Consider the following 21,347-nt stretch of genomic DNA (forward strand, 5'->3'; position numbering starts at 1 on the left):
ATTTGCTCAAAGCTAAAGTTACCCAACTAACCATTTTATGCTTTTAGAATGTTTTCGGAATGTTATGGGTTTTCTCCCAGAAAATTTTTGTTGCTTTTTTTTATATCAGAGAAGTAAACATTTCCAATTTGCTTAAAGTTTACTAACTCTAACATTCTAACATTTCCATTTTATATAAAATTTATAAAATAACACTAATATTTCCGTTGTTCAGCTTTTGAACATCGTGTGAGCAACATTCTAAACAATGTGAATCATACCATTACATTTTTTTAAACCAGCAAATATTTACTTATTTCAAGATTCTTTTTGGTCAGAAGATCTTGATTAATCATCTACACCAGCAGCTATGACAATAAATTGAATCACAGATTTACATTCTAAAATTGCAAAAGTTTCTCTGTTCTATAGTAAAAACATACAGGGAGACTTGTATGGTGGACCTATAACATTCACAGTTTGAAAAAAAAATTTTGGGATTTTTGGAAGGAGTCTTTAGGGTCAGTTCTTTGTCACAGACAAAAGTAAAGCTGTTACTTTAAGTTCTCACACAGGGAAGGTTTTGAGGATGAAGGGCTGTGTGTTTTCTTACCATTAACGTTACAAGATGTAACATGTTGTTTTATTAACTTTAAGACAGAGAGACAGAAGATGCTGGTGAGGGACAGAAGATGCTGTCAGGGTGTAGAAGTGGACTCAAACGCAGAGCACAGTTGACTAAAGGAAATGAGAGACTTTAATGAAGGTACATCCAAATGCAGAGGCAGGGCTAAGGTGAAAAGACAGTCAAATGCACAAAGCACAACAGAAAAATTATCCAAGTATTCCAAGGTGAGCAACCTAAATAAATGTCTCAGGGATAACAATGCAGTAGTAAAAACAGAATGTTGTTGTATGTGTGTATATTTGAACAGTGTTTTAGGCTCATGGTATCTTAAGTCTGTATCCTAGTGAACCAGAGTTAACGGATTCAATGGAAGAGACTTAAAAGCACATTTGTACGTACAGTAGCTCTGTATAAGGGCATCTGCCAAATTCTGTAAACGTAAATGTATTCCAAGAGAAAAACAAAGTCAAATAGTAATCCACAAATTCAACTGCTGGTAGACATAGTCCCAAAAAATCCAACGAAAAAAGAGCAGGCAAAAAATCTGGTGCGAAGAGAAAGTTTCCATCAAAAAGAAACTTCAAAAAGAATGAAATCGAAACTTAAGGAATAAGGCCTCCACGAGTGGGGGCTAATAGTGAAGACCATCTGGTGAAGAGTGTTCACTGTCGGCGTGCTTAAATAGTAATGGGGTGTAAAATGGTGTCCAACCCGGAAGAGCCACGACCAACATGGCTACCGACCCCGGAAGTGCACGATCCATTGGCCCTACGCCGCTCCTTCTCATTGGATGAGATGTGCCATCGACCGGTCTGCATGGGTTGAGCCGAGGTCAAGGGTAGCGAAGGAGAGGTGGAAGGAGTAGTGAAAGAGCGAGCAATGGTTCGCCAAAATGGGCTGGGGTTTCTCTCAGCCCGCCACTCCCAGATCCGACTCGAGTGGCGAGAGAGATAAGATCATCTAACTCTTGGGGTAACTCCCAGGTGGCAGGATCGTCCTTCAATTCTGGAGAAAGGCCATGATATAAGGCTTCACATGTTTGGGTCCACCCACTATATGCAGCTGGGGTGCAGAACAAGACCACAAATTCTGCCACCGTTCGATTCCCATGGGTGGCCTTGGTGATCATGGGTGGCCTTGGTGATACACCGTCAGTGTATATCGCCGGGGGTATAAAATGGTGTCCAACCCGGAAGTGGCTGCCACCCACATCAGAGTGCGGGTCGACCTGCTGACAGATGCTGGTGAGGATGATGGTTTATAGCTGCTACCATATAACATTAACTGTAAAAAAATTACTAAATGGTGAATAAATATATAAAAAATGATGTGGTTCAAGATGAATAAAATACATCAGTGTATATTTTGACTTCAAATTCAGCTTCAGCTTCATCGGGGTATCAGCATCACATCACCCGGTCGTGCTTTTATTCCTAACTTATTACAGACTAAGAACTTGTCAGCATGTTCCATTAGCTGATGAAATCGGAACAGCAAAGCGTCCTGCCTTTCAGAACTGCAGTGAAAAGAGCCAGAGACATAGATCCTCTTCATCAACTGCAATGTACTTGGCTCTCATTCTTTCAGTTTGGTTTGGTAGAGCCTTTAAAATAATGATAAACCTCAGCTCTGATAATTACTGTGATCATGGCTTTGGTGATTCAGAGCAAGCCAGCAACTCCAGAACCAAGCCGTTGCTCCTGTGTGCTCCACCACAGGCCCTGGATCACCCAGTTCTTCCTGGACATTTTTGGTTAATAATGCCCAGTTCAGTAATAGGACCAGTAATTGCAAGCAGGGCTCAGAAGGAGGAGATGCTTAACAAACAAACACATGTTTGGATGATGTCCAGTGCTAGTTAGGAGAGAATCGGTTACTCATCAAAATATCGTGCATGCTGTCTAATGGACAACTGTGGAGTGTTGGATTTACAAAGGTGTATATGTATTCTACTTTTCTGCTGCACATTTGTCCCAGATTTCTCTCTAGCAAACTATGCTTACATTATCACACCTTAGTATGTGCTGTGGGAATTAAAGGGCTGGATTTCAGATGATATCATATCCTTCCATATCACAGAAACTCAAGTTTGCCTTAAACATTCCTCCTCTGACAGTATCCCAGCTGTCGCCCATTGCATCACAGCTAATACAGAGGTGATCTTCACAGTGCAGCTGTTCAGTTGTTTGCTCAAGAATTTCTAGGTTTCTGCTTTTTTGTTGTTTTTTTTCTTTACACAAAGCCTTCTGCTTCTGTCCACACAACCCTATGACACATCACGCATTAGCAGTTGGTTGCAGTCTAAACGTTTCTGACAACAGTGCTTTATTATTGAATGTACTGACCAGGTTTCCCCTGAAATGTACAGTCATAATTCTTTCTGGTTTCCGCCAACACGTGCAGTAATAAATCGTAGCAAGGCCAGTGTGGCCAACTATAAACACACTCGTGTCGACAGAGGACAAGCGAATGATCGAGACTTGAGTGCATAGCCTTATTTGACATGAATGAAATATGGAGACGTTTAAATGTTGTCCATTAAACTCTGGGGTTTGTTTAACACTTAAGAAGTGTCAGCCTTTGAAAAAAAAAAAAAAAAACTTTAAGAAATCTGTAACATTGCAGCGTCTGCAGAATGCTGTTGACTTGGAACATTCAGAAACCTTTTTGGCAAAAAATCCTCAGAGGCAAATATTCTCTCCTTAAATGACATTTTCAGAGACATTTCCCTTCTCTGCAAGTGATGGATATTTACATGGTATGTCACACTGCCAGAAAATGCTTCACCAGATGGTAAGCATTCTGCTTTTGATTACGATATAATGATGTTGCCGTGTTGTGTTGGAGATGTTGGTCATGTAGACTTCACCTTGTGGTTTCCAGAAGGCTGCACTGCAAAAGTGAGCATGGCTCGCATGTTAAAGAAAAATCGATCTCCTTTATAGAGAAAAGTTGTGTGTTATTCATGGTCGTGTTCTTTATTTCTTTCTTTACAGTGTACTCTTTGCTATAGTTGTCTTTAACATCCATACATTTCAATACACTTTCACCGCAGTTCTATTAATGACATTTTTTCTATGGCATTGCGGAACCTTATAGAATCCATATATTCCGTAACATGGAAGTTATAAATGAGCTTTAGGAATGTTTTAACTTTGCAAGTCTGTTTAAATGACCACCTTTTCACCTTTAGAACTAAATCTCCTGAATTTATTATGTTTTATCATGACAATTGCTATAGAACATTCCAGAAATATTCCTTCTTATATATTTTTTGAACATGCAAAACTAAATATGGTCAAAGATTACACAAATTGTCATTCCTGACAGATATTTAAAAAAAAAAAAAAATGTAAATGTATCTTTATAAGAAATTATGATTGACAAATAGGTATTAAGGGTGGGAGCTATTGCAAAAATTTCATCTGAAGACACAAAAAAATGTACGTCCCAATGTATTGGTTTCCTAAGAAACGGCCATCGAACCAGTGATGATATAAGTAGTCTTTCTTTAAAATGTCATTTTCTTTAATCCCATTTCTATCATTAGAGAATCTTCATCTGGCATAGAGAACACTTTATTTTTTAGTACAGTGTGTTCATCCAATATTCTGTTATTATCATCTCATCGTTCACACACAGCAGATTAAACGTTTGCTCTAATGGTGAGAGATTGCCAGTTTGTAACCCGATAGTGCCACAACCATCTGTAGCCAGGAGTCTAAAGATAAAAAATTGTCCTGCTTTCTGGTGTGAGAGGGATGATGTTATTCTGTCTCCTGTCAATCACTGCAATACTAGCCATTCTTTGTCATCTATGGCATCTCTGAGCTCCTGTATGTGAAAATGGATTGGAAAAAATGGGGAGAAAGAGTAGTTCATGTCACACTTTTTTACTTAAGACATGAGATCATAAGTCATACTTAAGACATGAGATCATAAGACAAAATTCAAGAGCAAAAGCACGTTTACAAAATCCTTTTAAATGGCAATAAATAATTTAGAAATAAAGCTAAAAGCACTTCAAACTCATTAACATATTGAATTTGATCCAGGCACAGATTGGTATAATGTATATATGTAATATATTTGTCATGTTAGTCATGTCATTTACAGTGCGTGAGTGAATGAGAGTGTGTGTGCCCTGCGATGGGTTGGCACTCCGTCCAGGGTGTATCCTGCCTTGATGACGCCTGAGATGGCTCCCCGTGACCCGAGGTACTTCGGATAAGCGGTAGAAGATGAATGAATGAATGAATGAATGAATGAATGTTAGTCATGTCATTTACTGCATGTTCTTCACTCTTTGTGAAATTTCTTGTTTTTGGAACAAATGCGTAGATAACTTTCTACACATTACTTTGGGTGTTCCTGTACACCCAGGAACTCTGTACTTTCCCTTCGTTTCCCATACTGTATTATTGAACAACAAAAAAAACCTGAAAGAAGAAGTCGACTCAACCTTACTGTAATCTCAGATGGGATTTGCCTAACATGCCAACCATGCTCATCTTCCATAGAACATTTGTCCATTTTATGCCTAAATTTGTTAAAAGAGGTAAAATGAAATTAAATTTCATTGACTAAATATATTTTAAGGTTTTTTACTGTGTTAAATGCAAGTAATATGGGATGACATCATAAGACATTGTCAGCAGAAGAATCCATAAGAAGTGGCACAATGGCACAATGTTGCCCTGAGGCACCGAAAAAGAAAAACGTAATTTGTTAACATGCAAAAAAAAATATTAATAAATAAATAAAAAATTAAACCAATACAAAAAGCTACTCTACACCTCATACTTGCACATATATTTAATTGACAGCTAATTTCATTTTATATGAGATTAACAAAGTATATAATCTTAGTCTCACACCATGTGCTCCTGTGACCATATGGCAGAAAAGTAAGTCCCACCTTCAGATGATGCCAGATAGTGACTCCCAATTTGTATTGGATAGTTCACTTATCCTTTATGAATATCTTGGTTGACTGCGATCATTTAAAGAAAGACTCACTGGACATTGGGCTTAAGAAAGCTTTTCATTGCATGAGGGCAATGCTGTGCAGTACAGGGTTAATGGGGATCACAGTGGTAGCACAGAGATTTCCCTATATCCATTTATTGACTTCAGCTCCTTATGGTAGATTCCCAGATGTTCCCAAGTCAACTACTGTATGAGATGTAAAGTCTCTAACAGGTCCTGGGCCTGTGATGAGGTTTCTAAGCAGTGGGGGATCTGAATGTGCAAGAGCTGACCAGGGGGCAATGTGTGTTTGAGTGTTTCAACCACCTGTCGATTTAAAAAAATATTCCAAGCAACTATGGGAACCAGATACTAAATCCTTAATCCTTACTTAATCAGACTTAATCCTGAGCTTAATGCCGGTGTGGATGCTTTCCCCATGTCTATTTTCACTGGGCTCTCTGGGTCCTTTAGCAAAAACAAATGCTGTTTGGTGGATTGGCTACACCAACTTGCCTTTAGATACCTAGCTAACTTTAAATTACCTCCAGTCCCACCATCACCTTACCCAGAATGATAATATCAACATGCTATCGGAGGTCAATTTCGAATATATCAATTAATTATGAAAATATTGCTACACAAACTACATAAAACTGAATGAACTAATTCTTGGTGTGTGTATTCTTGCGAGTGTAGATGCAGTTTTTGTTTGGTGAATGATCTCCTTTGTGTACTGATTCAAAACATAATATTAAACCTCAGAATTTGATTTTGAAGCATCCTCATCCGCATTGTAAAAACGTTTTACATTAAACCTTGTTTACAAAGGGATTTGACTACACCTTTGAATACAATATAAATCATATTTTCATCCTTGAAGGACCAGTTTTGGATAAGAACCTCAGTGGTACCGAGGAGTTCTTGGCCTGGTCCAATCATATATCTCATTTTTGACCTGGCATAATTGCAACCAGGCTGCAGGATCTGGTGAGGAGCAGTGAGTCGCTGGATGCATCTGGGCTTTCTTCCAGCTTCTTCTGCTACGCTATCATTTTAGAAAAAATGCTTACCCTAAATAGGCTTCATACAGATTTCTTTTCTTAAATGTTTCTGCGTGCTTTAATGCACTACACGCTTTACCACAATTGATACCAAGACTGGCAACAAAAGCAAACTTTTCCAACTCTCTACTGAAATTCCATATCTATTTTAGTATTTTATTTTAACCCAGAATAGAATAAAAAAACACTGATTCAATTTAAAATGGAAATTATATTCAGGCTTGATGATCTTTAATTTATAGACCTTTTGTCATACACAGTTTGTCTTGTAGGAGAGCAGGCACTCCACTGTTGTTTCTTCTGTTTTGCATGCAGTGTAAAACAGAACGGATGGACCTGATGTTATCCAGAAGTAATTTGCGTCAATCTAATCAAAGGCCTACATCACGGACAGAACAGCTGGCGAAGGAATGTGCGCTGCTTTTGATTGCTCCCAAAAGATTTCATTCTAGTTTAATCTCTCATTTTGAGAAATGGTAACGAAATGTAACTGTTCTGAGTTTAGAGAAAACTCATAATGTGCAAGACATGAAGGTTTTACTAAAAATACATATAGGCCATTTTAGTTTATTCTTTTATGTTTTTCAAAAATATTGTTTATTACATAAAAGCCAACAGCAGTACATTTGGGTTTATAGTCTCAAAGGATGTGTGCAACCCAAACACAAACAGCCATATAGCTATGTATAGGTTGTGGATAACCAAGTGCTGTTCCATGTTTACACTTTACTGATGTAGTGAGTAGGCCTTCATCCTCCACCCTTAACCACAGTCATATATACTGTAGGCCACATGCTTGCTACTTCCTGTGCTCATGCCATAGAAGCTTGTTTTTGGTCATATAAAGTCATGACGTGGATTTATCAATGTGGAGACATTCTGTGAAAGTGTTTTAATGGTCATGGATATTGGTTGGCACTAGTTGGGTTGAGTCCTAATGGGTAACTAATCAGTATATGCACGATGCATGTATTATTTAAGCCTATTAAAAGACTTAAAGGAATGCTTTAATTGTGTTTACTTGTCGCTACATCAATCACGTTTCAGAAGAACATTTTCAAGTGACATACTAGGTTACGCTAATGAGAAATCAAGCGTAGAAAGCAAACATCGCGATCAAAGTTCCATAATGTAGTGCAGCTCTACAACACAGTATTATAGTTACGATAGCGACTTGACCTAGCTAACAATCTAGATGATGAGTTATGAAGGTGTTAGCTGTGGAAGCTGATTTGTCTGAGTAGAATGTACAAATTAAGCAGATGAGAGTTGGACAGACTACAGGACTGAAGAAATCTTTGCATTCTTCTCTTTAGATAAAGATGAAGCAAGGGCTTAATTCTAGAGGCAGCACTATCAAGAAATATTTGTTATAGATACAGATTAAAGAACAAAAAAATCCAAGACTTTCATCACATAATAAATCTTGGATACTGTTGAAGATTATGTGTTAATTTTAATTATAAATTTCAAATAGTTCAGGGTAAGATTTTCGTTAGAATTTACTTATATGGCTATAACAAAAATGGATGCTTTGCAAATCTGTAAGTGTCCTGTCTTTATATTCAGAAACTAAATATTTCAACTTGGTCTAGTAATGTGTAGGCCAAACAGAAAATGTTTGCCTGTTTTTTCCTGTTCCTGAAATTATTTTGCAGGTACACAGCTAACCCTTACAAGGGTAAGCTATAAATAAGCAGTAAACAAAGTTCTAGTGACAGATACACTGGGATTATGATGTTAAAAGAATGAGGCTTGAGAATGAAAGGAGGTGTGGGGAATCTGTTGGGGTTTATAACACTGTGTACTTTGGCTATAGGCATAATCATGCCATTTGATTTCAGGTTTCAGACTCAGACACAGTTATTACCAGCAGGAACAGTAAAAATAGAACGACATGGCACCATGGTGATGTAGCAGGTAGCATTGGCACCTTAAAGCCCCAGGGATCTGGGTTTGGATGGCTATTCACATGTTCTCACAGTTTCCATGTGGATTTCTTCTTGATTCTCTAGTTCCCCCCGTCTCTTAATATCATGCCAAAAGCTAGATTAGCTAGTCTATTGTGACCCTGACCAGGACAAAGCACCTACTAATAATAAAAGAAACAATTAATAAAAGTATAAAAAGCATGATATATAAACAAGCAGAAAACATATTTGCACTTCTGGTGTTAGGTGTTTGATTCTCAGCTCAGCCCCACATCTGGGGAGTTTGCATTTCCTCCCTGTGTTTCGTGGGTTTTCTCTGGGTACGCCGGTTTCCTCCCCGAGTCCTAAGACATGTGCTATAGCTAATTGCCATCTCTAAAAGGTCTGTGGTGTGTGTGTGTGTGTGGCTGTGTGGTAGATTGTGCCCTGCAATGGGTTGGCACCACTTCCAGTGTCTACTCCACCTTGTGCCCCAGGTCCCCTGGAATAGACTCCAGCCTTCATGTGAGCGTGTGTAGGATAACTAGCAAAAAAATTAGATTGATGAATGAATGCATGGGTATAAATGAAAAAAAATATTATTATATTATTACCAGAATTTGATGTTGTTGTCTGTGGTAAATTCAACCTAGGAAGGTTTAGAAGTGATGATCATCTGACTATAAATGTGAGCCATTGTAAAGGTCTGGAGATGCTTCCTGTGAGCCCTTAGGGCAGGGTTTCGGTGGATAATTGCAGGGTTCTGCTCTTCCCGGATTAACAGTAAGAGTACATAATGAGGGTGACCTTTTTGTAGAAGCCATTATGTCTCTGCAAAATTGGAATGAAGGAGAGAATTTCTCCCTGTCTCCTATCCATGAATTTTTGTTATTTTCAGATGTAATGCACGGCTGCATTAAAGAAGTAAAGAATGCCTGTATTCCATAACAGGTACATAAATGACATTGTATAAATGATTCTTTTGAGCAAACTGATCAGGAATACTAAAAATAAAGAGAAAACATTCTGTAAGACTTTATTCTGTGAAGTTCTATATGCTTTCTAGAAAGCGTTACATCCAGGAATCTGTCTGAATCTATTCACGCTTCTCGTCTTCGGTCTCTTGGTTTTATAAGTAACATCTTTATTCGCTCTGTGCTCTTGCAGTGCATGCGTGAAGAGAAACACAGGTTGGTCTTCTGACACATGGGTCCCTGGTGCTCCCTGTCACCTTGATGTGGTACAGCGCATGTTAAGCAGCAATTTTGACCTTTTGTTAATGTGAACAGAGCTCTGACTGTCTAGTGTAAAGCTAATATCTCTAGCAGACCCGACTGTCTAGACTGAGAATGAGGTTGCTCTTAAGAATATATCAGCTAAAGGGAGAGATCTGTGACATGTCGAACAGTTTCATAAGAATGATGGGTGCTGTGGGACATATCTGACGTAGGTCGTGCCACCTTTTCAATAATCGAATCAAAATCTCATGCTTTCATCCTCATCACTTTTCTAGACTATTGAAACATTGAAGCAGATCTTCTAGGTGCTTTCTCCTCTCTACTGTATGGATGTGTAACCTATTACACATGGCTCTCTGATTACTCATTCAATTGTTATCTCAGTTTACGCCGATCAAGTAGCGAGAAATTCAAGCCTGACTTTTGAGGCAAAAGCGTGGCCATAACCCCTCAACAGAACATTTACAGTGTGATGTCATTTTCTGTGTGGAGAAATATTTCAGGAATCCTCTGTTTTTTGGAAGAAAGTTGAGGCTGTTTCCTGAGCATGACTTTTGTGGAATTTTGTTTTTGTTGGCTATTGTAACATCTTCAGGGTACGTTCTGCTGGTTTCAATCAGGGTTTTCAAAAAAAAAAAAAAAAAGTCAAAAATCATAAAAAGCCTGATAATTGAGCTCACGTGGGCTTGTTTCTGCTTCCATTGCACACTGTGTAATTGAAATTGTGTGATAGAGGTAGGGGTTTAGGGGAAAAAAGGCACAATCTGTAAACATGGTAGAGGAATTCACATTGCAATTGGATTTCCATGCCGAAGGCAAAAACAGCACAAATGAGTAAACAGTCCTAGATGTCCAACATTTAGGTCAGTTTGATGTGTTTCTGTTTGGCATCCATGGGAGGTTAAAATGTTTGCTTAATAAGTCAAAGCATACCACATAGCAGACACTGCAGAGTGCTTCAGCATGCTGTCTACTGGGATCGAATGATGGCTTTACTGCAAATAATTACAGTTTACAAGAAGCTGATTCATAGTTCCAATCTATTAGCATGTTTGTCGTAAAATGTTCCTATAGGCACTTGTGTGTGTCTGTGGGCAGTAATAAAGCAGTTTATTCTGCAGCGCTGTTAAATTCTCAGGTCTGACTGGTCAGCAACTCTGACAGTAGTTCTGGCTGTGATTCAAATCACAGGTTTATTCGTTCGAAGATGTTACAGTTTTTATGGTAACAGCTCATTTAAATAGTTCTAATAATCTACTGCCAATAATTAAGAAAAAACATGGACATTTTATGAGTGAAGTTTTCTGTTTTGAGCTATTTAGATAATATTTATGGAAGTTGTCTCTAGTTTCAGTGCATTGTAAAGGTCAGAAAGTTTATAGCCACTTCCAGATAAAAGATATGTGGTGTTTATAGCTGCTGTAGTGTAAGTGACAGCACGTATCAGACCTTTCAGAACATTAACTGTGACTACAGTATAAGTGATTAAAATCAGTGATGTATTCTCTAATAAATAAAAATGGTAACCAAGAGGTAGTAAGAGAAATACATTTAAAACTCCAGGTTTTCCAACACAGGTATCATCTTATTCACAAAGGTGTTGATTCCAAAAATCAGGAGCCATATCTGATTCCATCTATTTCATCAGTTAATCTTAGGTGTTAATCAACTCAGGTTTGGCATCTCCCTGTTTGGAAGGAAAACCTGCACCCACACCGGCTCTTCACGGATAATTTCGGACACTTCTGCACTTCAAGAATAGCAAAGAGCCTCTCTTAAAGCACTTACGTTTATATTTATGTGCTATAATATTAGTGATAACAGCATGTGCCCCAAAAATCCTTAGAGGTACACAATATACCACAGCACTTTTGAATTCATGAATCTGATTGGTCAGAAGATGACGATTCATTGTCTATAACAGCAGCTCTGACAGTAGTTCTGAGTATGAGACACAATATTTCTGTAACATCAGCTTACACAGGCTGAAAGTATGTCATTCTTGATATTTGTCAGGGCTAAAATGTCAGGGCTAAAACAATTAGAGGTAAATCTGTAACTTGTTTTCTGACAACAGATGCGCATGCAGGTGAGTTGTGTTTATTTCACAGGTAGACAAATCCAAATGTGAGGCAAAGACAGAGTCAAAAAACAGGCAATGATCAGTCAATTGGCAAAAAGTGGTACCAAGGGAGGGCAAAATACAAAGGTCAGAAGAACTAGAAAAAAGTCCAAAAACAGGTTAACATACACAGATCAGAAGGCAAGATAATTTTTTAATCTTAACAGCTTCTTTTTAAACAGTTGCTTTGGGTACATGGTTTTTGTGAGCACTTGTCTGTTTAAAATGAAGGTGCTTGTGCATGTGAGTCCTGTGCAGCCATGTTTGTATGCCGCAGTGCACTGTCGGGGACGGCGTTTATGACATTAATGGACTTGTGTTTAAAAAGTCAATCCACATTAGATGCAACTATAAAAGGATAAAATGTACGTCTTTTATCAAACTTTTTTTGATAAACCGTTTTTTTCAAAACTTTTATCAAAATGCTGCGGTATAAGAGATAAAACAATTGAGATGTTTTGTTTCTGGAAAATAATCATCAAACCACTCCGTCAATAATAATTTTCCTATCCTTACTTCAGAAATATAATATCTTAATATAAATGAAATGAAGGTATAGAAGCCATATTATTGCTACATATACTTTACAGCACAGTGGAATTCTTTTCTTCACATATCCCCACTTAGGAGGTTGGAGTTGGAACGCAGGGGCAGGTAGGATACAGCACCCCTGGAGCAGGGAGGTTTAAGAGCCTCGCTCAGTTGCTCAACAGTGGTAGTTTAACAGTGCTAAGGTTTGAACCATGACCTTATTTGTTTCTTCTTGATAATAAACAAACCTCTGTAAAATGTAATTCCTGTTAAATTCCTGGCTTGGTTCAGCAGGAACAGGAACGAAATCTTTTGACGTGAACTGTACACCAGGCTGCATAATGACCAATAATTTTCCAAGAAAAGACAAATAGCTAGTGTGGTGAATTTGCTGTGCTGTTTAAGATCATCTCAAATCACCGTATTTCACTTTGTGAATGTAAGACGTAAGGTTTGTATTAGTTTTACCATGTGCATTAATCATATGGCTGAAAAAGTGCTTTACCATCCAGTATGACGTACATTTGGGCAACTGCGGCTAACTGTGTTTAAGATGTTGAGCTTTTGGGTTTCAAATACAGCCAGGTCACGCAATTCAATATATAAAAAAAGAAATGTCTCCTGGTAATGATCTCAGATTGCAAACTGCTGAAAGGCTCTGTAGATTTATCACTGAAAAAGCTGAAGGATTGATTAATACTTATTGTCATGTTAATGGCTGTGTAATTCTGGAAAGCATTAGATGCTATTAGGCATTGTACGGGTTTGTGTTATTGGTTTTTTCAGCACTTTCCTTTACACTTCACTGCTCCGAAATGGTTGCCTAGATAATGGACAGAGTTTTCCATACAGAGTTACCGTTTAGCTGACTCAGTGGAGTTGCTCAAACAAATGATCTGAGCACTCTTCAGTCTCTTTGTGCATGGCATGTTTACAGGTCTAACACTAAAGTTTGTTTAACTATTCCAGAAACACTTTAGCTTAATGTGGTGTGATTCGAAGGAAGCCCTGTGGTTTTTTTTTTATGTTTTTAGATAATTATACGAGTTGCCACTTTATAGTGTTAAAATCACAATTTTTTTTCTAAGTAATAAGTTAATGATGTAGGTCAAATCTGCTGGTACAAACAATATGCATACCACATGCCAAGGATTTTTTTTATTCATTTATTCAAGAAGGACACCTTGTTATGTTGTAGAAACATCTGTAAAAGTGTTCAGTTCCTGGTATCACCTCATAAAACAGCTACAGTAAAAACATACCCTAAAAAGTATTGTGATGTTATGTAGCTGTGCAAAAAAAAACAAACCCAACACCATCAGAAAAAAATCTTGATCTTATCAGTACTTATATGCATTTTAATACTTGAGTACCTGAGTTAGTTCTAGTTGTAACCTCTTGGAACAAGTGCATTCATTTAAATATGTGAATTACTCTCAGTTCTGCTGTTATAGAAAATTAAAAAGCACATTCTAGAATCAGAATCAATAATTTGTGCACATGCTGTTTTGTTAGCTGTCTTTCGTCTTCGTTTGAGTGAATCTCCACAGCAGGCCAGTGACAGGTGAAGGGTATCTCGTCTAAAAGTGGCAGCTGTGCTTTGTATTTTGTGGTCAAACTCTTACAGGAAATAATGTGTGAAAAGATAACTTTCCTTGGAAACCATGCTTCTTCTCACAGCACAGAACAGCCATTAACCTGACTTTACAATCTAGCTAATCCTCAGCTGGTGTTGTGACCATCAGAGGAAATTAACTGTAACACACTCCAGCCATGCATTTTCTTTTAGTATTTATATACAGTTACATACCTGATATTACATGCTTTAATGCTTGTTTCTGAACATTCTGACATTAATCTATATGTCGATACCCGTTCTGCTGGTGGAATGGAACACTAGTGTACTGGAAAAAGGGTTAATGAAGTCTAATTGTGTGTCTCTGTTAAATATTATCCAATCATACTTTACTGTATCTACTGAGGGTACAACAGAACAGGATTTCTAGTGTTTAAAGCATAGGTCACTAACAGGCGGACCGCGGTACGGGTCCGGACCCAGAAGCTTCCCAATCCGGACACGGACCTAGAGCCAAAACAAAAGGTTATGATTTAAAACTTGACGGGGCGCTTCTATTTTTAACCGGCGCAGCTTTTGCAATCTTTACGGTAAAGGTAGTGGAAACACACACACCAATTGCATGCGAGTTAAGCCATCCCACGTGATACCACTCAGCCAATCAAGTCTGTGCATTCCTGAAGTAAACGCTGCGACTCAACAGTGCAAGACAGATGAGAGAGAATTAGAGTAAAGTTACACATGAAAGAAAGATAGCGATACATGTAGAAAACAAAGGGAGAGAAACAGACGAGTGAGACGGAGAAAGGGAGAGAAACAGACGAGTGAGACGGAGACTGATTTCTGTTCATACTTCCCACTTCACACTAAACCAGTGTGTGTCATATGTTCAGAAACCGTGACACTTATTAAAAGTGGCAATGAGAAACGCCATTATGAGACAAAACACAAAGGTTTTGAACAAACATATCCACTCAAATCTGAAGACAGCGTCCCTGAGACAGCTTTCCCAGGTCTGAGGGAAGTAGCCCTATACATCCTGACCATGTTTGGCTCTACATACAACTGCGAGGCAGCTTTCTCTACAATGAACATAATCCAAACTAAACATAGTTCCAGACTCATTAATGAGCACCTCCACATGTGTATGAGAACGGCCCTGACTCCATTCATGCCCAGGTTTATCTCTAACCCAAGCCAAGCTAGAGCTCAGTTCTCTCACTGAGATATAAAAGGGAAAGTTAAACACTTTATTTAAACATACACAATTTTCACATTTTATTTATTTTCTCTTATATTGAAATGTAGCCCTACGAGAGAGAACGTTATACATATCTACAATCATACATATGTTCAGTTCTATGATACGTGACAATAAATATTGTCAAAAAGTATTTAAATTGTACTGAATTTATTTGATTTGTCAGTCAGGTATTGATTGCTTGCAGATGTTGATACAACTACTAGGCTACTTAAATATATATCACACTAACTAGTGAGACATTATGATCTTCTGGACCTTCGCTTCAAGAAATGTTCTCTTACTGGACCTCTTTAAATTTTAGTTGAATACCTCTGGTTTAAAGGGTTGTAGGCAGCAGATATGACTTTGCACAACCTCTTTTTTCTCTGAAGGAATTGTGAACGTTCTGTGCTGCTTTGACAGCATCCAGCACTCCTCAAGAGATTGAAATCCCTCAAGCAAACATGACAGCAAACAAGGAATGTCTCAAATGTAGGCCAAATCAAGCCAAATCGTGTCAGATCTTTTAATCATAATAAATCAGATCAATTTTAGTCCAGCATTGACCAGGAGCGTTTCTGAACACAGCTGAACCCACCTGAACCCTTCTGAACTGTTTATTCATTCTTTATTTATCTGTAATTTTAGCGGTTGAGTGATGGCAGAAATGTAATGAAACAATGAGAGACAATTGGACAATATGGACTATAGATTGTTACCATCTGTACAGTTTTGTGTGTAATGGAGTTTGTTGAAGTGTATGTTTGGTCTCTGGTCTCGGATCTGGCCAACCTCAGTGCCTGACCTGAGGGTTCTTCCTGTTCTGTCAGATCATATCAGTGACCTCACTTTCATTACAGTTTAACACACAAAACATATTTAGGATGATTACAGGTTTTTCTGTAAGGAATAAATCATGTTGGGTGTGTTGTAATAGGAAAATAATCAAAAACGCTGTGGTGATGAGGCCTGATTCAAAGCGGAGGGCCATTACCACCCTAAAATTGATTATTTTCCTATAACACCATGTCCTGAAGTGTCTAATTCTTCTTATATCACAGCAAAATGCCAAGAATTAAAATATTTTATATATTAAAGAATGACGTGTCTTACCTTTCGTCCATTTATGTTTAGAGATGAATAAGTTCTTGTTATAGCAGCTATAAACAGTCCATCACTTACCGGTCTCTCATTTATATCTACCTATGAGTCTACAACCAGAAAGTCCTTTACCCTAAAGACTTTCCTGTATCTGAAAACTTATATCTACAGCTTTATAAAGCTTCTCCTTCTCGAAATCTTCACCAAATCACAACAATCACATACATTTTTTAAATACATTTATGTGGCGCATCTGCTATACAAATCCCTCTGTGATTTACTACACAAACAAGAATATCATCGCTGTCGGGCGGAAACCTCGTATGTCCAAATTTTGTCAATTTCATATTTTTTCACATATCGATGCTATTGGTCAGTCCCCACGTGGGTCTGTTATTTTTACAAGTTATTAACCAACCTAAATTCTTTAAAATAGCTTGAGCGCAAATCTCATAACTCCGTTGGACACTTCAACTGTCCACCTCTTCCTCACTCCGCGGGAGAGCTTCGCGGCATATTTCTCCTCAAGGAATATGCAACGCAACGAATCAACGCGTCTTCTGAGGTAAATGTCTTCAAAACACTGGGCTCAAAGAAAAAAAAATCTTGACCCGCGCTAGTTCTGATGCTCGTCTGAGGACAGGAATTTAGCGCAAGACAATCCACTGCAACGCGGACTAAACCCTGTGCACTGCAGATAAGTAACGGCGTTTTTTTAATTTCCTGAAAAATAACGGTTTTGGAGATACGAGAATTCCGCCCAACAGCGACGATATATTAGTATCTCTTTGAGGATATTTTTCTTAGAAATGCTCACCCTGTCATGTTTTATTCCCTACTTAATCGACACCTTCCGGGGACTCAGAACTGAGAATTTGTCACTGCTGTGATCTCGGAATTTAGCAGACTGTCAGACTGACTATTCAGAACGATTTCTAACATCCTTTGTCTCTCTCCTCAGGAGCACAGCTGTCTATGGGACGACAGGAGGCATTTGAAATATTTAAGACTGAGCATGAGGATAATATTACTCTAGAAGACAACAAGGTCATATTGAAACAGAGGTCAGTATCTTTTTACAGTATCAACGAGCCCTATTTTTGTTCAAGTGAAAGAGTAAAATAAACTAAAGGTATAATGTCAGTTTTTTCCATTTTTTCGCTCAATTGGTGTCTAAGATGACAGTGATGATGAAGAAAGTGAATGCACTGACAATGCAGTTGTTGTTCCAAAATTGTGACCACCTATTGAGACTTCTCTTGGCACAGATTTCAAAGTTTTTACAGATTTTTACTGTTTCATGAATATACAATAATTAATGTCGCTACTCATCAACATTAATCAGTTACTCTAAACTAATTCATCTGAATGTATTAACTTACAGAAACTTACACTTTAATCTCATTTTATACAATTGAGAAATCAAGGGTTAAGGGCCTTCCTCAGGGGCCCAGTGGTGGCAGATTGGTAGACCTGGGGTAAGAACTCACAACATTCCGATCACCAGGGTTCACAAGTTGAACCTGTGAAAAAAAAACCCATTGGATATCAAATCCAATGTTTTAACCATCACAGGAACTTTGAGGTCATCAAAGGTCTTTGAACTGTTTGAAGCTTTGTGGTTGGGTCTTCATCTGAGAACATTTGAAGACTTTGGCAAGAAGGAATTAGTGGTAAGTCTGTAATGAACTCAGAAATTATGCTGATCTATAATTTCCTCAGGAGCTCTTGGTTGCACAGTTCCACTTGACTCCAAACCTGTGAAAAAAAACAAAAACATTATTTGCAGTCACATTATTTACTGTCCAGTGTCACCCAAAGGTGCCTCACTCTCTCAGATCTACCAGCACTGCTCTACTGGTCTCTCCATCTCTCAGGGTAAGAGGTAGATATACAGCAAGACTCTTTTCTGTTCTGGCACTGAGGTCGTGAAATGAACATCCCCTAGATGTCCGAACAGCTGAGTTACTGGTTATCTTCAAATGACGGGTGAAGGTCTACCTCATCCTGAAATGAACTAGGACTTTTCCCTGTATGTTGTATGTGTATATTTAATTAAAAAAACCCAGTGAACCAGTGTTAATGTATTCATCAATAGAGAATTCACAGCACTGTTGTCGCTCTGGACGAGGGTATCTGCCGAATGCCATAATTGTAAACAAGGATTAGGTTCTCTTGTTCCTCTCAAGGTTTCGTCCTCATATCATCTCAGGGAGTTTTTACTTACCACCGTCGCCTCAGGCTTGCACATTAGGGATCAATTTTAGAGAAAAATAATAACTTAAATTGAAACTTTTATTGGGGGGCACGGTGGCTTAGTGGTTAGCACGTTCGCCTCACACCTCCAGGGTTGGGGGTTCGATTCCCGCCTCCGCCTTGTGTGTGTGGAGTTTGCATGTTCTCCCCGTGCCTGGGGGTTTCCTCTGGGTACTCCGGTTTCCTCCCCCGGTCCAAAGACATGCATGGTAGGTTGATTGGTATCTCTGGAAAATTGTCTGTAGTGTGTGATTGCGTGAGTGAATGACAGTGTGTGTGTGTGCCCTGCGATGGGTTGGCACTCCATCCAGGGTGTATCCTGCCTTGATGCCCAATGACGCCTGAGATAGGCACAGGCTCCCCGTGACCAGAGGTAGTTCGGATAAGCGGTAGAAGATGAATGAATGAATGAATGAATGAAACTTTTATTGAATTTTTTATTCTGCTTTTATTCTTCTGTAAAGCTGCTTTGAGACAATGCAGTTGTTAAAAAAACATTATACAAATAAATTGAATTGAAAATTGAAATGAGACCAAAAATATGTTTGTTGGTACAAAGTGTGAATGAGTTGAAATGTCATTATGCACATGAAAACATATAAATATTATAACAGAATGTATAACATAACTAGGTCAGTTTCAGTATTGCTAAATTTCTAGTTGATGGTTTATAAGAATATAAAATGTGTTAGCTTTCATTTTCCAGGATTAGTATCTGTTTAACAAGAATTGTTCATAATTACAGTGCATTTGGGGAAAAATCTGTAATATAAAGCTTTATAGGATTTTATTACATAGGTTTCATATTCTTCACAGGTTTGCTGAAGCTAAGGAACTGGGTGTGCGGGTTAACCAGGCCAGGAGCAGAGTCAGTAAGTCATTCACACACCCAACATTCCCTTGTATGCTAAAACAGCATACACTTCAGAGCTGTGAAAACATAAGTCTCTAACTTCTGCTAATGTTACTCTTATTATCACCATTACCTTGATCAAGAACAGTCCTAAGATGGCCTCATGCTGTTTCTGCTCTGCGTATAATACTCCATGATTCAAAACCACACACTTCTTTAATGATCCTTTTCCCTTACACGTTTGGCTTCTTGCTGGGACTCCACCGTCCCACCAAGGTAAAGCAGTGTCACTCAGCACATTCCAGACCTGTTCCTGAACACCGGAGATCATGGGAGCACCGCTCTCATCCGAGCTCTTCCGCCATGACGCTGTTTTACAGGGCAGGAGCTGCTGCTTTATGAGTGTGCTGAACACATTAGTGCGCTTCCACTACTCCTGTGGAATCTTTCTGGCAACATTCTCACAGTCGGCAGATGCCAGAAACAACAGCATCCCGACACACGCTTACCGCTGTGTTCTACATCCTGTTGTGAATCATTTCAAAAGCATTCTAATGCATATTTGTTTAATCTTATAGTAGTCATATGAGCTAGACTTCTAGCTTTCCTTAAAGAGCTATCATCATTCACCAAGGATAGTAATGGAAGCTATCATTTGACATTATAGCCAATAACCAAGAACTTTATTGTCCTTACAGATAGGAGACTTCTTCTTCCAAAGAAGTCCAAAACAAGTAAATAAAGAAAACATTAAATAAAAAAATAATAACAGTTTATCAAAAACAATAAGTGGAAAATGAAAACTTACTACTGATTCTGTAAGTGAAAAGATATGAATAAATATATTGGGTTTTGCTGTTAATGATAAGTCATCAACAATGGGTGACTACTAGCACGTTCGCCTCACACCTCCAGGGTTGGGGGTTCGATTCCCGCCTCCGCCTTGTGTGTGTGGAGTTTGCATGTTCTCCCCGTGCCTCGGGGGTTTCCTCCGGGTACTCCGGTTTCCTCCCCCGGTCCAAAGACATGCATGGTAGGTTGATTGGCATCTCTGGAAAAAATTGTCTGCAGTGTGTGATTGCGTGAGTGAATGAGAGTGTGTGTGTGCGCTGTGATGGGTTGGCACTCCGTCCAGGGTGTATCCTGCCTTGATGCCCAATGACGCCTGAGATAGGCACAGGCTCCCCGTGACCCGAGGTAGTTAGGATAAGCGGTAGAAAATGAGTGAGTGAGTGAGTGAGTGAGAGACTTTCACAGTACTGTGTATCAAATGGTGTGTAGGTTAGTACTGTAGAGAGTCTGGTGTTGAAATGAAAATGATGGACTCATTCTATGTGTTTGTTTCTGTCTTCAAATGAAGACCTGTGAAATACAGTACTGTCAGCATAGGGATCAGTCTTGTCCAGTCTGATGAATCTTTTAAGTCATGTGGGAAAAAAAGTCAACTTTTTGAGATTCCCAAGCTGATGAGGGTTTCAACAGCCTACCGATGTACACTGAGTTAGATGTACAGCAAAGCTAGCACCTTTTCTCGTGGCATTTTAACACACTGATGTGTGAGCTTCTCTGTTAACACCTAACAGCAAGACATAGCTTTTTCCAACAACATTGATGACAAGAGAGAGAGGAAAGCCAAAACATTGGGGCTCATGTTACTACAGTATGTACATCACATTTTTCTCTCACAGACCATAAAATTTCACTAGGCCTGTGTGCAGAGATAGCTTTTTTTCCTAGTTCACTTCATATTTTTTTTAAGTGTTGCCAGCTGCTTCTTCAAACAATCAGTCATTAACAATCAGTAGGTCTTTGGTGAAGTAACAGTTTTCACAATCAAGCAGCCACAAAACAAAACCAAGACTCGCTCCCATTCCGTCT

The 21,347-nt window shown here is 38.6% G+C and overlaps 1 protein-coding gene across 2 annotated transcripts in view; it reads left to right on the plus strand.

Annotated features, from left to right (window-relative positions):
* The window catches only part of kif6 (kinesin family member 6), a 95,613-nt gene that overhangs the window by 40,648 nt on the left and 33,618 nt on the right, over nt 1-21,347 (plus strand). For both annotated transcript variants that reach the window (XM_060879294.1, XM_060879292.1), the window contains exons 14-15: nt 17,322-17,424; nt 19,433-19,488. In XM_060879294.1, coding sequence (XP_060735277.1) covers nt 17,322-17,424; nt 19,433-19,488 — 159 coding nt within the window. The remainder of the gene's footprint in view (nt 1-17,321; nt 17,425-19,432; nt 19,489-21,347) is intronic.

The sequence above is a fragment of the Tachysurus vachellii genome, chromosome 10, assembly GCF_030014155.1.
Source record: "Tachysurus vachellii isolate PV-2020 chromosome 10, HZAU_Pvac_v1, whole genome shotgun sequence".
NCBI lineage: Eukaryota > Metazoa > Chordata > Actinopteri > Siluriformes > Bagridae > Tachysurus > Tachysurus vachellii.